The sequence below is a fragment of the Podarcis raffonei genome, chromosome 4 (genome assembly GCF_027172205.1).
Source record: "Podarcis raffonei isolate rPodRaf1 chromosome 4, rPodRaf1.pri, whole genome shotgun sequence".
NCBI lineage: Eukaryota > Metazoa > Chordata > Lepidosauria > Squamata > Lacertidae > Podarcis > Podarcis raffonei.
The window spans coordinates 67865536-67881316 of NC_070605.1; the positions used below are offsets into that span (position 1 = coordinate 67865536).

The 15781-nt window shown below is 40.9% G+C and overlaps 1 protein-coding gene across 13 annotated transcripts in view; it reads right to left on the reverse strand.

Annotated features, from left to right (window-relative positions):
* Window positions 1-15781, reverse strand: part of GLRA2 (glycine receptor alpha 2) — a 120443-nt gene that overhangs the window by 57383 nt on the left and 47279 nt on the right. For 12 of the 13 annotated variants that reach the window (XM_053387193.1, XM_053387201.1, XM_053387191.1 and 9 more), the window contains 3 exons: window positions 5587-5669; window positions 4543-4680; window positions 2597-2811 (listed from right to left, as the gene is read on the reverse strand). In XM_053387193.1, the coding sequence (XP_053243168.1) occupies window positions 2597-2811; window positions 4543-4680; window positions 5587-5669 (436 nt within the window). The remainder of the gene's footprint in view (window positions 1-2596; window positions 2812-4542; window positions 4681-5586; window positions 5670-15781) is intronic. The other variant, XM_053387197.1, reaches the window with a different exon arrangement.

Genomic DNA, 15781 nt, shown 5'->3' on the forward strand with positions numbered 1-15781 from the left:
GGTAACTCTAAAGGTGTAGGTAAAATGTTTTGGAAGCGTATTATAGAGAGCCATGTTTGACTGCATACAGCAATCCATCTTGAGAGAAGCAATCTCGATGTCTTCAGAACAGAACAGCATTAGCATCAGGGAATCTGACATGAAGAAGAGCAGTAGCTGTGAAATAAATAATCATGGCAGGCCCCTAAAGATATGGTTTAATGTTCTTCAACTCAACAAGTCCAGATTTAGAGGTTTCGATAATCCTTTTCATGTAATTAGAATGTCCCCTCCACCGTTACAAATTATTCTTTTAAAAATCATTCTTCTTTTCCCCTAGAATTACCGTATTTATTTATTTGTCTTCACTAGCTCATATAACAGGAAAATGTCTCAAAACAGCGCCTTCAAACTTTTCACACTGCTGTCAGTCAAAGGTAATTCCGCTAGCAATCATATTAAGTAAAGTAAGTCATAGCGTCTAGTTGTAGGTCTATTAAATCCATCATATAATCAGTAAAGAAGGTCCGCTATCTGGTTTGAGGTCCAGCCTCAATACACCATTGTGTCCAATCCCTTGCTTTACAAAGTGGGGCTGCTGTTGAATTGAATGGGGCCTAACCCGAGTACTGCGGCATTGACTCTGGGAAACAATTATGAGTTAGATCAAGCATCAAATCAGAACCAATCCCATATTTAAACGGTTACATTCTCCCTCCTTGCAGGCCCTTCTTCAATTGCATCCAGCTATCACACCTTTAACATAATATTCCTTTACTCACCAGAAGGCATCTACAAGCAATCCATCATAAAGCCAGGCCAAGATACTTTTCTGCCCATGGTAAAGGACAATATGGCACCCTCTCATTCAACATATAGAATCCAACTGGACTGCCAGGAGACTCTAAGTTCAACACTGGCGATTTGACAGTGTCTTCCATCTGGAGACAAGAGGCCAGCTTAGGAGTAAATACTTAGGAGTTGCAGCTCCACACCCCAGTCATTTCAGGAGGCTGCCTAATTCTGGTCCTCTCTGCTCCATACATTTCCCTGGGAAATGTAACAAACAACACTCAGCACCCTTAACAAATGGCAGTTCCCAGTATTCTTTGGGGGACACCATAGCTGTTTAAACTGGTATAGTGTAGATGGGGACTCTGCCCGGTAGGAAGGCCAGAGCCATGGGGAATTGTAAGCAAAGAATGCTGAACATTAAACCAAAGGAAAATACCAATTAAACCTTGGCCGAACTAAAAGAGCCACATTCAGATGGAGGATAAAAACACTCATCTAAATTGAGGAGGGGTCATAGCTGAATGTCAGAGCACATGCAGGAGGTTCCCTGTTCACTTAAAAGGGTCTCCAGTTTTAAATAGTCTCTCTGCCTAAAAGGATTGGAGAAATGATTGCTTGGAAGCTATTGCCAGGCTGACTGAAAAATACAAGGCTAGAAGAACCAATAGTCTCACCAGGAATAAAGCAGTTTCATGTTTTCTAAATTGTTTTCCAGATATAAAATGTCACATACATTTGTGAAGAAAATATAGAAGTATTCGCCATGGAACATTTCATTCCTTACAATCCACATGTAAAACCACGTCTTCTGCAAAGCAAGCCACTTAGTTGAGCCAACAGTGATGAATCACCAGATTTTTCAGTGGTGTTTCATTTTTACCACCAGAAGAGCAACATCAACAAAATCTGTGCAACTTTCAAAGTTTCAGCAAAATATCCCATTTCAACAGACTACACCATCTTTAAATATTAAATGTGAGTCATTGCAGATCATGGCCTTGAAAGATGACCAAGCTGTGTGGAATCATTCGACTGTTTTTATGTGGGAAGTAGCAACCCCGTCATGCTCAGCTGAAGGTGTGAACAGAGCCTACATACATATAAGCTGCTTGTTCATGGGCTCTGCATGTGCAATTGATGGAAAACGCAGTTCATGTTTGTTTTTGTAGCTGGAAGGACAAGGGAGCAACAACAAAAGTCCCCTTACTCAAAGGAGGAAGTTTTCCTAAATATAAGCGCACCATGATCCTAAACGTGTTCGTAACAGCATAAGTCACATTCAAATCAGTCATGTTTCCTTCCATTTAAACATGCTTAGGAATCCAATGGAAACATTTTAAAAAGCATAATCAACCCAATATACGTAGAGCCGTAAGGAAAGCTTCAGGAGATGTGAATTAGTAAACAGAGGACAAAAACGCAATCAAAGAACTCACTTTTGCATTGTGTGGGTGCAACCATCGAACACTTTCATTGGCCCAAATCTGCCCATGCATTCCCAATGATTCTGTCTCCTCATGTTGGACCAGGGTTCCTGTCACCCCCAGCGTATGGCCTCCCAAGAGGAATCATGACCTTATCCTGTTCCTTCCATATGTTGCATTACGTATTTTAACTCTCATGCTCTTGCACACACAGAAGCCCCCTCTCAGAGTAAAATGGACCAAATCCAAAGATCTCACCAGGGCAGAGCATATGGAGAATTAGGCCATCTGGCAATTAAAATGCGTGAGAAAAATTAAGGAGCACGACACAAAAGATGATAGCGAAGATAGCATTCACTGCTTTCCATTAGCGAATGGGTTAAGCGGAGAATTCTTACTTTTGGAAGAGAAGCTCTGGAGCCTGAACTCTGAGTGGTCATTGTCAGGACTGTGGTGATGCCCAAGGCAACTCTGGCTGGAGCAGCATCCATGTTGATCCAAAAAGAAACCCAGGACAAAATGACGATCAGCAGGCTAGGAATGTACATCTGGATTAAATAATATCCCATCTGACGCTCCAAATGAAACTTTACTTCAATGCATGTAAATTTTCCTAGAACATGAAATTGCTTTTATAAATCATTTTTGTACATTTTAATCTTCTTTTATTATGAGCATAAATTAACTGCCTTAGGCACAGGGAGTTTTGAAATGTCTAATATTATTCCTTCCTTCGTTCCTTCACCAAGGACTTCAAAATACAGTACAAATTCTTGTGGCTGGCACCCTATGTTGGTGGAGCTGACTTCAAGGTGCTCACTTGACATTTTATATCACTTGACGCAATTTACTGTAACACATTTTTTCCATGGAGGGTGGGGATACACATTGTTTTTTCTGGATAGTCTATATATAGTTTTATTAATGTATAATGAGGGCTTTTGTAGTTTTATTCATGTTTTCAAACGGCAAACAATTTTTTATTCCTGAACAATCAGATATGAAATACTTGAATTGGGGCATTTGGCCTGATGTTTCCAGCAATGGGAGTTGCTGTATCAAATAAACAAGCTCCTTTTAAAAACCGGACAGTGGATTATATCTTTGACAATGGAAATTATCGAAGTCACCAATGCTTGTAATTAGTAACCCGACTTGGAACATAATACTTGGCTGCATTCCAAATTCAGCAATGCTTGGAGTGAACTAGTTCACCGAACTAGTCCAAAAATTTATGAACTACACCTGAAAGTAGTTTCCCCAATTGCAGGGTGTACATAAACTGAATTAAAAATTAATTTTAGAGTAGAACTTTGAATGAGTTCTAGTTCTTCTTCTTGTCTGTTCCCTATCCCAAACTCAGCAGGGGACCTGGGTTCTTAGCTTTTTTTTTATTTTAAAAAAGAGATATGTGAACTGAACATTTATAACGAAACTTAGAAAGCAAAATGTGATGGCATCTTTCTAAGGCTTATTAGGCAGATACGGAGGCACAGCTGTAGTTAATGGTGCTTAGTCACTTAATCACTGTGGTAAAACAATCAGAAGGAAGGAATGTGAGGTAATTCAATTATCTTCTCAACTGAAGAGATTTGCTTTCTTCCAACAGCTTTCAGTAGAAGTACAGGAACAAAGCACACGATGGCTTGTGCCGTGTGACTGGCACAAATTAAATAGAGTAAACTTTTTTGAGTATGGAAATACAATTTTGGTGAACGCTTCCACCTGTTGACATTCTGTCTGTCAGGCTACTTAATACTTGTGTGCTGCCTCTTATTTACTTTTGAGCACAGCAGCTTGGAAGCATTCTGAATGCTGATAAAATGTTGTCAGGGATGAACTTGAACAGAGCTAGTTCATTTTGTATAAGAGGAACAAGCTCCTATTTGGACAGGATTAATTTGATCAAGAACTACTTTTTAAAACGAACTTTCCAGGCATTGCAATTGAGTGGCATTTCCCCTTAAAATGTATTTCCTGGTTCAAATTTAAAAACAAGCTCTTTGTTTTCTGACCCTTTGGGGTGCAATGTAGTCCACATAATGAAATAGTAAAGAACCAGAATTCATAGTAGCTATAGAGAAATGCATACATATACTGTTGGAAGAAGATCCTCGCATGCTCTTCAGATGTCTTGGACTACAACTCTAATGGTCTCTGGCCATTGGCCATGCTGGCTGGGGCTGATGGGAGTCATAGTCCAAAACCTGGGGGACACCAACTTGGGGAAGGCTGTATAAAATGCATTTCTCGCCCTTCCACACCCAGCTTATATTTTACCCCTCTAACCCCATTTCCTGTCATCTGCATTAGTTAACTGTTAAAACAGTAAGCAAATGCTCACCAGTATTGTAATGTTTTGTGCAATAGCCAAGTTCTTTTTCTTCTTTCAAAATAAACTGTGGCAGAGTTAAGCCTTCTGCTACCTGCACTGGACCATCACTCATCCACTCAAATATCAGGTCATTCATAGTGTAGCCAACTAAAATAAACAAATTATCTTTGATTAGATAATATCGGAGTAGCACAGTCTAAAGGCAAGAGAGACAAATTATGTCAGTAAAAGCACTCTTGGTTTTCAGTGGGAAAACATCAATGGCAGATACACTAAATTAACTCTTAAACAGCACTATAATCACTACTTTTCTCACAAAGAGTGACATGATAACAATGACTGTACACCTGCAGTATAAACAAGGGAAACACACAAAGATATCTATGATAAGATCATGTTTGAGGGAATCTATAATTCTAGCAGCCTTGTACCCTGTGTTGCTCTATAATTCTAAGAAACCAAAAAATCGGTGTAGTGGTTAAAATCAATGAAGTTTTGAAAGGTTTAGTTAGTCTACCATATTGATTCCAAATGGCATCCAATTGTATCCAAATATAGACAAAATCCTGCCCCTCGATCTCAGGAACCACCATGCAAAATTTGGTTACAATATTTTAAGAGGTGTCCAAGTGCATGGCGCACACACAGCTTTCCAAAATATATACAGAGGGCCCACAACTTATGAGTAAACAAATGTGTCTAGCGGTAAGGACAAATGGCTCAGCAGAGTTTGGAACACTCCCTCATTTGGGGAGAGGGAAAGGGAAAACCTGCCAAGGTCAGGAGCTAGTGCATTGGGCTCTGTGGTCTGAAAATACCCTTAGTGCTTAGGCTATCTAACAAGCATGATTAAAATGTGAGAGGGACAATTTAAACCTGGTTAGATGGAAGCAGCAGCAGTTATTGCAGAGTTCTGTGTCAGCAGAAAAGACGCGCCAGCAGCATAGTGTAAGAGAACATGAGGTTGTAGCAGCATAAAAGTAACATTAAATGCTGACATTTCAAGCAGTGCAATCATACATGGACACACACACACGGCATCTGATTACTTACAGCTCTCTAGCTGCATCGTACATGTTTGTACATCCATTGGAAAGTTCTTCAGGTCCATGGGACACGATAAGGTTAATGTTAGCCTAAAGGAGTGCAAAAGAGATTTAATTATGTTTAGTAAGCATGGAATTATAAACAAAAATGGGATTCTTTTAAATGAGCCATTGTTACATGAAAAAGATCAAAGCCTGTATCCGTCTATTAGTTCTGATGGCGAAACGAGGTCAGTATGCCAGATGTTGCTTATCTTAAGAGCTGCTCTTTCACAGACAAGTCCCTTTGAACTCCAAAAAATAGTTGTCTGCTTCTAATGTACCCTCATATATATTTTAAATGATGTGGCAAACTGAATTAAAAATCTCTTTTTTTCTGTTGCAAATTAACTATATGCCTCTCCTTGCAAATTGCATGCTAGAGCGGATTTATATGCAAACCAATCCTACAAATGCCGTTCGCATTTTCTCGACCTCTTTTAAAAACACGCGCACATTACAGTCAAGAAACCTCTATTAAGAGTTGGTCAAGAAAGAGGCACGCTATTACAAACAGAATTGTTAGTATCACACTGAGTGGGTGGGGAGTAGTGAAATCAAATCTTAATTTGAGTCCAAACCTGGGTGCACCTTTTTTATTATTATTCTTTGCCATACCAGGACAGGGACTTTCAAAGTGTTCAGATTAACAAATCATTAGAAAAAAACAGATGTAGTGTTACACTTCAGCGATCTGAAAGTCAAAGCCTTCCAGGAATGTACGAGGGTCTTATTAATGAGGATTAATGGGGATCAAGCTTGGTTACTGTAATGTCCCTAGAGCTGGATTGCTGAGGAGGACAAGGGCACTGAAACAGAAGGAGGAAACCCTAGAAGTACATCAACCCAATGAGCCATTGGGTTGCCTGTGCCCCAGCCTATGGATGCGGTGTTGCTGTTCTCAGACTCAGAGGACCCCATCACAAGTCTCCTGTGCTCTGTTGCAGTAGGAAAGTGATGGCGTGTTAGGGCCCTTTAACGGAAAGGCACCCTCTAGTGAGGGCGGGGCAATCAGCAGGGATACATATGCTGCTGCTAGATAGGCTGCTCACTGGAAGGACAGATCATGAAGCTGAGGCTCCAATACTTTGGCCACCTCATGAGAAGAGAAGACTCCCTGGAAAAGACCCTGATGTTGGGAAAGATGGAGGGCACAAGGAGAAGGGGACGACAGAGGACGAGATGGTTGGACAGTGTTCTCGAAGCTACCAGCATGAGTTTGACCAAACTGCGGGAGGCAGTGGAAGACAGGAGTGCCTGGTGTGCTCTGGTCCATGGGGTCACGAAGAGTCGGACACGACTAAACAACAACAAGAAGAAGAAGAAGAAGAAGAAGAAGAAGAAGAAGAAGAAGAAGAAGAAGAAGAAAGGCTGCTAGTCTGATGCTCAGTATGAAGAAACATCCAAGCCCTGCCCTACATTCATTCAGATGTTGGCCTTGCAGTAGGTCATGCCATGCCTGAGGTCAGTGCCCGTCTCAGAACAGCTATTTGGAAGTGAGACCCACAATGTTTAGTGGGGCTTACTCAGGCAAATTGGCAAACTTATGCACTCTTACTTGAGGCTATGCCCCACTATACACAGTGGGATTTACTTCTGAGTAAACATGCAGAGGATTACACTGCACATCCAGTAAATTAATTGAAAATTTACACATACCAAATGCTGGGGGGGGGGGAGAATTTACAGATTATTGTACAGAAATAATAATTCACTTAAATGGTGGGGGAAACTACATACCATGTTCCTCTGTTTGCATGTCTGCAGAATTCAGTTTGTCTATAGAACGGCAGATGAGCTCATCATGGCAAAGGCTAGCTATTTTTTAATATTAAGAATTAGTGTGGAATATACAGTGACCTTTCTTACCTGTCAGACATTTCTATTGCATGTAATAGATGTGCCATTTGTGTTACATATGTTTATTTGTGAGGGAGATTGTACTACAGGAGTACCTTTGGTTACGTACTTAATTTGTTCTGGAGGTCCGTTCTTAAGCTGAAGCACCACTTTAGCTAATGGGGCCTCCTGCTGCTGCCGTGCCGCAGGAGCACGACTTCTGTTCTCATCCTGAAGCAAAGTTCTTAACCCGAGGTACTATTTCTGCGTTAGCAGAGTCTGTAACCTGAAGCGTATGTAACCCAAGGTACCACTGTATAATAATAATAATAATAATAATAATAATAATAATAATAATATATTATTTGTACTCTGCCCATCTGGCTGGGTTTCCCCAGCCACTCTGGGCTACTTCCAACAAAGATTAAAAATACATCAAAATGTCACACATTAAAAACTTCCCTGAACAGGGCTGCCTTCAGATGTTTTCTAAATGTCAGGTTGTTGTTTACCTCTTTGACATCTGGTGGGAGGTCGTTCCACAGGGCTGGCGCCACTACTGAGAAGGCCCAAAATGAAATATTGTTGAAGGTAAAAAAGAATTTTTCTGACATGCTTTATGAGTAATTGCCACCCAACCTGGAACAGATCTCAACTTAGTTTTTCTCATGGTTTTGTAGCATAGGTCAAAAGCAAAATATCCTTTAGACAGGTTTGCATTGATAAACTGAACTAAAAAAACAGGGATATTCCACTGTGAGATGGATATCTTTCCTTAGGCAGATATTTATTCAACAGATGAGCGACAGCTCTCCTCATGGGGAAAGCCCTTTGCTAGGCTATCCTTTCTCAGTGAAACACATGGGAGAAAGTTCAGCAATCTCTAAGGAATGAGCACTTGTCTGAAACATAAATTCACTCAGCCCAATTCAGTGCTTGACAAAACATCCACACATTTATAATGAAGGTCTCCCAGCATTAACAATGTTGGATGAGCAATAATATTCAGGATCATTTGCAAATCCACTTATCTGTGGATTTTCCTCCTTATTGCAGCTTATTTCATAACATCTGACTTCCTAACATAAAAAGCTTGCTCTGCTAAAAGACGATCCTTCCAGATGCTGCATATTTCAACAAACGTAATAATTGCCCTCCAAACAAATTGTGCAGCAGCTAGGGTAAGCTAAAAAGAACAGAGAAAAAGAAAGTGCAAGTGAATCTATGGGCACTTGCGGACTGTCTCTATATCTGGGTAGAATTCAATCACATATGGACAAATTCAGGTTGCACAATTATAGCTGAATTGGAAGGTCTTGTGCAACAAACCTGGTTCCCTAAAACCTAGTTTCTTTATTTTGCAATAAAGAAAGTCATAGGGAAATGCACTGGAAAGTGTGGGATAATACTGGCTTCGACACAATGTCATCTGAGCTCGATGCAAACAAATCAGAATGAATCCTCAATAAACAGGTCTTCCGGAAGTACCCCTTTGGGTTCGGTTTGATGTCTTGTGGGTGATTTTCTAGCCATGAGATTGAATAAGAACTTCAGAAATGAGAAGCTTAATACAGTGGTACCTCGGGTTACTTATGCTTCAGGTTACAGACTCCGCTAACGCAGAAATATTACCTCAGGTTAAGAACTTTGCTTCAGGATGAGAACAGAAATCACACGGCGGCAGCAGGAAGCTCCATGAGCTAAAGTGGTGCTTCAGGTTAAGAACAGTTTCAGGTTAAGAACAGACCTCCAGAACGAATTAAGTTCTTAACCCGAGGTACCACTGTACTAAGGAACTGTAGCACATGGGGACAAACAAGCAAAGGTTATTCTGTGTGGAAAACAGAAAAACCAGGCTGAGAAGCACTTTAAAGCCTAGCCAGAAAGGAGGTAACACAGAGCCCTTTAGTTTACAAAAAATAAGTGAAAAATAGTAATGTCTAAATAAAATTAAACCATTTAACGGACTAAAATGCAACACAGAGAGAACTAGCACGTTGTCAAGCACAAAACATCCCACTGGCTATTAAAAGAGAAATGGTAACACCTTTAGAATGAATGTATTTTTCTTTGCAAGATAACATGTTCAGCAGCCAAGACAGTGGGCTGTTTGGATAGCAACCACAACTCTCCCTCTTCACTTGCCTCAACACGTTTTCTTCCCATCTGCTTGGAACAGTTTTCAGATTTGTGTCTCCTATAGGCAACTATACTGCAGGTAGGTGAGACCTGCCGTTAGATGACGGGTGCCTCTTTTTCTTGCTGTTGCAGCCCATGGGGAAGAGATGTAACTCTGTAAGTGTAGACCACTTACTTTGTATGCAGAGGGTCCCAGGTTTGATCTCTAGCTAGGGGTTGGCCTGGGAGAGATTCCCTGCCTGAAATCCCAGAAAAGCTCAATGCCAGCGAGTCTAGACAGCACTGAGCTTGATGGACCGAATTTGAGTCATTCCTGTTCTCTTAGAGCAGCCTTCATCAACCTGGTATCACCTAGATTGCAGCTCTCATCAGCTCTGACCATTGGCCATGCTGTCTGGGGCAACAGGCAGAAGTTCTTTTGTTTAAAGTTCAATATATTTTACACATCACCATTGTAATTATATATTTATTTATACCCCACTCTTTATCCTGACGGGGACTTCAAGGTGGCAAGAGACATTGAAACAGTGCTGAGTTCAGTGGAGTTTTCTTTAAGAAGAAAAGAAATGTTTCCAAATTCCAACATGCTCACCATCAGAGCACACTTACGCTATGGCTTGTCATCAGATCCTGATAAATTGAGTATTATGCTACAGTATTTACTGCTTCTTTTGGGGGAGATATGCATGGATCAGCACAGCTGCCTCCCCTGGGCTCTCCTTGGGAGTGTGATTATGGAACTGTTATGAAAAGCTCCTTTATCATTTACTGGTTTATACACTTTATTCCTAACATATAGAAAATAAAGTTCGCTTTTATTTAATTAATGCAGGAATGCCTTCTCCCCAGTGCAACGGAGTGCTTTATAAACTTAGAAACAAATTCAACAGTCACCCTACTATTACACAGAGACTCATTTGAATGAGATTGCACTTGATGCCTCATAAATATTGATGTTTCTGAGAATGTTCCCTCAAACACAGAGCAATGTTCATACAGCTTCACTTCACTTTGCATAGCACATAATGGAGCGGTGGCGAAAACAGAAAGCAGGGCTCTTTTCTTTTTAAAAGTGTAATAAAATACGCTGTAATGAGTCACTGCATGTTGGTGTGGTATGTCAAGGAATGTAGCGTCTATCTATCTATATCTATCGATCATCTATCTATCTATCTATCTATCTATCATCTATCATCTATCTATATCTATCTATCTATCTATCTATCTATCTATCTATCTATCTATCTATCTATCATCTATCTATCTATCTATCTATCTATCTATCTATCTATCATCTATCTATCCATATCTATCATCTATCTATCTATCTATCTATCTATCTATCTATCTATCATCTATCTATCATCCCTTCAGAAAATCCATGAAGTTAAATTCAAATATGGTTGTGGTTAGTAGTTAAAACTAATGTAAGCTGTTTGTGCTTTAAGGTTTTACATTTTGATTTTGTTTTATTGCCTTAGTGCATCTCAGGATAAACACTGGACATTTGCCTTCTCTTTATAATAGCCAGCAATTTCAAAACTGAAAGTGCAAACAATATATCTATGTTCAATGAAATGTGGATCACACCTCTGAGTTTTATGCTACCTGTATGCAACCTTTTCCAGCAACAAAATGGCTGGGAATTGCCTGCCTATTCAGAAGGTCAGTTTGTGAATTGGACCCAGTGGCCACGATCTCTAAGCTCAGCCACATGTTTCCTTTCAACAAAGACCATTGCTGCCATGCCAGTTCCAGCTTCCCCCATACAAAACTTACAGACTTGTAATCGGTAGTATGGTGTCTGTCACTCTGATGGGTGGAACCAGTTCGATACATTATGCTGCCTGAGGCAAAGGATAAGATGCTGCTGCCTTCACCTTCCATGTACAAGAGGCCAGCGATAGGATATCATCCTCCACTGCACCTTAGGCAGCAGGCTAGTTTAAGGAGTCCAGGACAGGTCATTTGCATGCAAAACTCTGCCATCTAACAGAGGAAAGCAGCTTGGGGGCTGCCACCATTTCCCACCAAAATTTGCTCTCTCGCTCCGTCTAATAGTACAGCCAGTGCTGATGAAAGGAATACTATGTCTGTGAGCAGAGGGAAGGGTGGTAGAGAACAAAGTAGCCTCAAGGGTGCCGCATGTCTGCATTATCTGTATTAATGTAGTAATTGGGCCATTATGGAATTAAATTCAGAACCTCTTATATTATGAGTTGGAACATGGCTGCACCTTGAAACTCTTTTGTCACTTCCTTTCAGTTTCTGTCTGGCATTATTCCAGCAACAAACCACTTATTGTTGGTGTGTGGGGTTAACATACACATAAAGTGAGTAGGAGTTTTATATGTATATGTTATGATACAAAAGCAATGACAGGCAACCCTCTATAAAAATGAAAGCCATAGCAGCACCCTTCAAGCTGGTTTGACAATGAATCTTATTTACACATCCAAGGTCCTGTAAATAACTGGAAAATAAGGGAACAGCCTTCAGTTATCTCACCTAATGTGGCGATTGGGAAGGATGCTTTCCTTTTATGGTGCGCTAAGCACTGATGCAAGAGGGACGCGGGTGGTGCTGTGATCTAAACCACAGAGCCTAGGGCTTGCCGATCGGAAGGTTGGCGGTTCGAATCCCCACAACGGGGTGAGCTCCCATTGCTCGGTCCCAGCTCCTGCCAACCTAGCAGTTTGAAAGCACGTCAAAGTGCAAGTAGATAAATGGGTACTGCTCTGGCAGGAAGGTAAACGGCATTTACGTGCGCTGCTCTGGTTTGCCAGAAGTGGCTTAGTTATGCTGGCCACATGACCCAGAAGCTGTCTGCAGACAAATGCCGGCTCCCTTGGGCTATAGAGTGAGATGAGCGCGCAACCCCAGAGTTGTTCACGACTGGACCTTATAGTCAGGGGTACCTTTACTTTTACTTTTAAGCACTGATGCTACTTTGCACCCTGAGAACAAGTTAATTCACATGTTTTGCCTTAGCCCTTCTTCAGGAGCCGCTCAAGAGATCCTGCTGCCTGAGGCAAAGGACAAAACACACATGCACACACATACTGATGGCAGTAGAACTGGCCCTTGAATCTGACTTCAGCACTAGCTATGGGACAGTGTCTTCCACTGCACTTGAGACAGCAAACAAGCTTGCAGGGCTAGCCCTGGCCAACTTTTATCTCACATACTTTAAAATAGTTCAACACTCTTCTTGCCTCTCCTTCTCTACACTTTGTTGGTTAAATAAATGACTCTTCTGCCAGTCCTGATAAGAATCTACCATTAGCATCTCTCTGTAGCTCTCTAAAATATTTTCAGTTTGTCATTATCTTCATGGAAGTCTGGTACCACACAATATCATTAAAAAGGAAATATCCTATGTATGGAAGCAGAGCTATGCTATTACTGCTCCCCAAAACGGAAATAATTTGCTTCGGTTTGTTTAAGTCTCATGGCACTTATTTACAAATCAGACTAATGGGAACATTTGTTGTTGCATTTTAAATCTACCATTGGCTATGCTGCCAAAAGGAATATTTTGCATAGGACACGGATCACCAGAAGTTACTACCAGTTCATGCCAGATGCAAACCATTGTCAGTTAGACTTTTATGTACACAGATGTGTACTTTGGCCTGCATCCAGTAAGCATTCTCCAAAAAGCCTATTAATACTGATTTCCATAAGAAACTGTCTGCCAATTAAAAAAAAAAATCTTTCCAGCCAAGAATAGTGCTCTCTACATACAAAATTATATATGGGCTCTGCCAACATATCTCCTATTTTTAATTAAATATAGCATGCTCATTTTTTGATAGAAACGAAGCCACCAAGTGAGGAAGGATTTAAAGCAAAGGCATTTTGAGTTTCAAAAGAAAAGCTGTTACTTTCAGGATATTTAAATCATTTTCTGCTGCTTTGCAACATGAAGTGTGACTTCAAAATGTTGCGGGCAAAATTCCGGTTCTTTGATGGCATGCCTGATAGCTCCAGTTCTGCAATGCACAGTCAGTTTTCTGGGATCTCTGCATATAAACCTAGCAATGTTGCAGGACCCATATGTGAGTCAGTTATCAAAAGTAGTTATCCCTAGTTTCATGTGCTTTTTGTCTTTTCCTATTGATTACTGATTAAAGTAGCAGTTGGAGCCAAAAGGTTGGTCAGATAAATGTCCTGCAATGCTCCAGTGCTGAGTTTGGCATGGTACTCTTCACAACAACAGGGCCAGCAGGAGGGTCAATGCTCAACAGATGGGGCGGTACTGACCTCTGGTTGTGGGCGGGACTTATATTCCACATTCTGGCCTAAGGCACTATTTCTGCCATTGTATAGGCCTAATGGGCTATACTTGTCACCAAAGGGCTCTGCAATAAGAGCTCTATGAGCTTTTGGTTGGGAGTTGGGGGAGCCAAATCAAGCGCTAGGCTGACTAGCCCCTGTCATAGGCAGGAACTTGTCTATCACCCTGTGGCACCTGTCCTGTCACCTCAAGTGAGAGAGGGTGAGCACTGTGATGATAAAAAGATACAATGGCAAGGGTTGGTGCTGGCTTTTATACATACATGCTCCACCCCCAATGACTTGTGTGAAGATGCTATGTGCATCCGAGTACTAGCAACACTGTCTGACTTTGGTGATCCTAGACTTGATGGCCAGCAGCTGAATGTGTGAACACACTGTACAAAAAGTTGTGTTCAATAGAGTGTAAGTTCTAGCTAAGGTGTTTGACGCATTTGCACATGCAAGTCATCACTTGATGTTACAGTCATCAAGTGACGAACTTGCATGTGTGAATTGGCCCCAAGTACTCAGTAATCAAGTGTACAAAAAGGATGTGATGCATGTGTGAACCATTCCTGTGACATCTAGCAAAAGCGCTTTAACTCTGTTGAGGCAGGCTCCATCAATTAGCATTTTCTGTATTTTCTTATTCTTCGAGCCCACTTTCATTATTCCGAGAGGCTATTTCAAGCCTCAGTGGAATGCTTTACATTTTTAAAAAGTCATTCCAAAGAACAAGGAATTTCATACAATTTTGCCTGAGGATAATTGAATCATTTTTCTTGTGCTGGGCTTAGAAAAATGAAATCGAGAAAGGAACGTTCCCCTGAGAAGGCAAGATCTGTGTTGCCTTCTAAAAAAAAGGCAACCTGTCAATGTCATCAGGGCACAGCCAATATCACTGTACAACAGGAGAGAGGAATATACACAAAATACTTAGCTGTTTGCAGAGCAAAGAATGACTTTTAGTCATGATAATGACCTCTGCCCTCTCACTTTGCTAATCTCTTCCATGATAAAGCAGTGTTACTAGAGAAGTCAAAATCCTCTTAAATTCTAACATTAGATTATAGAACAACATTAAAGTCATCAAGCTGAAGCTCTTGTTCTCGCTCTCTTTGTTGCACACACACACAGAGAGATTAACAGACCCATATACATTGCAGATCTGAGATATTCTCTGGAGTTCTGAACATTGTGTGTTACAGAGCACAAAGACATTCCCTGGGATGAGGAAGCACTGTGCAGGAGCAATCATTTCGATGAGGCTAACAAACAGGAATGTTCTGCTGAATTGTGACCACTGTCATCATCCCAGTTTGCACCAACTAAAGATTTAGCACCTAACTTTCTAGAAAATATACTGATGCTAACTTCATATGAGACCTTTAAGGGTTTGGTTTCTTGCAAAGTAGAAGAGTATGAAGGGATCCTAGACTTTGTTCATAAAACCCTTTGGTTCTTTACCGTTTCTTCCAACCATGTATTTGAACAAGAACACAGAATCACAGAGTTGGAAGGGGGCTTGTCAGCCATCTAATTCAACACAGGAAATCCAGAACTGGATCATTCCTCAGCACATGGCTGGCCAGAAGTCTCTGCCTGGAGGTCTCCAGCAAGGGAAAGCAGGCCATCCTTCTAGGAAACTGGTTCCATTTTCAAACTGCTCTTTCCATCAGTAAGTTATTCCTAATGTTCAACCAAAATCTGTCCTCCTATAATACAAGGTCATTAGATCTGTTTTTGGCCTTTGTGGCAGCTGTGGCAGACAGCTTTTTTTCCTTTCTTTCTTTTTTTGCCCTTCCAAACGACAGCCCTTCAGGTATTTGAAGAAGGCAGTCATGCCACTCCTCAGTACTCTCTTCTCCAGTTCCTTAAATCCTTTAATCACAAGACTTGCTTTT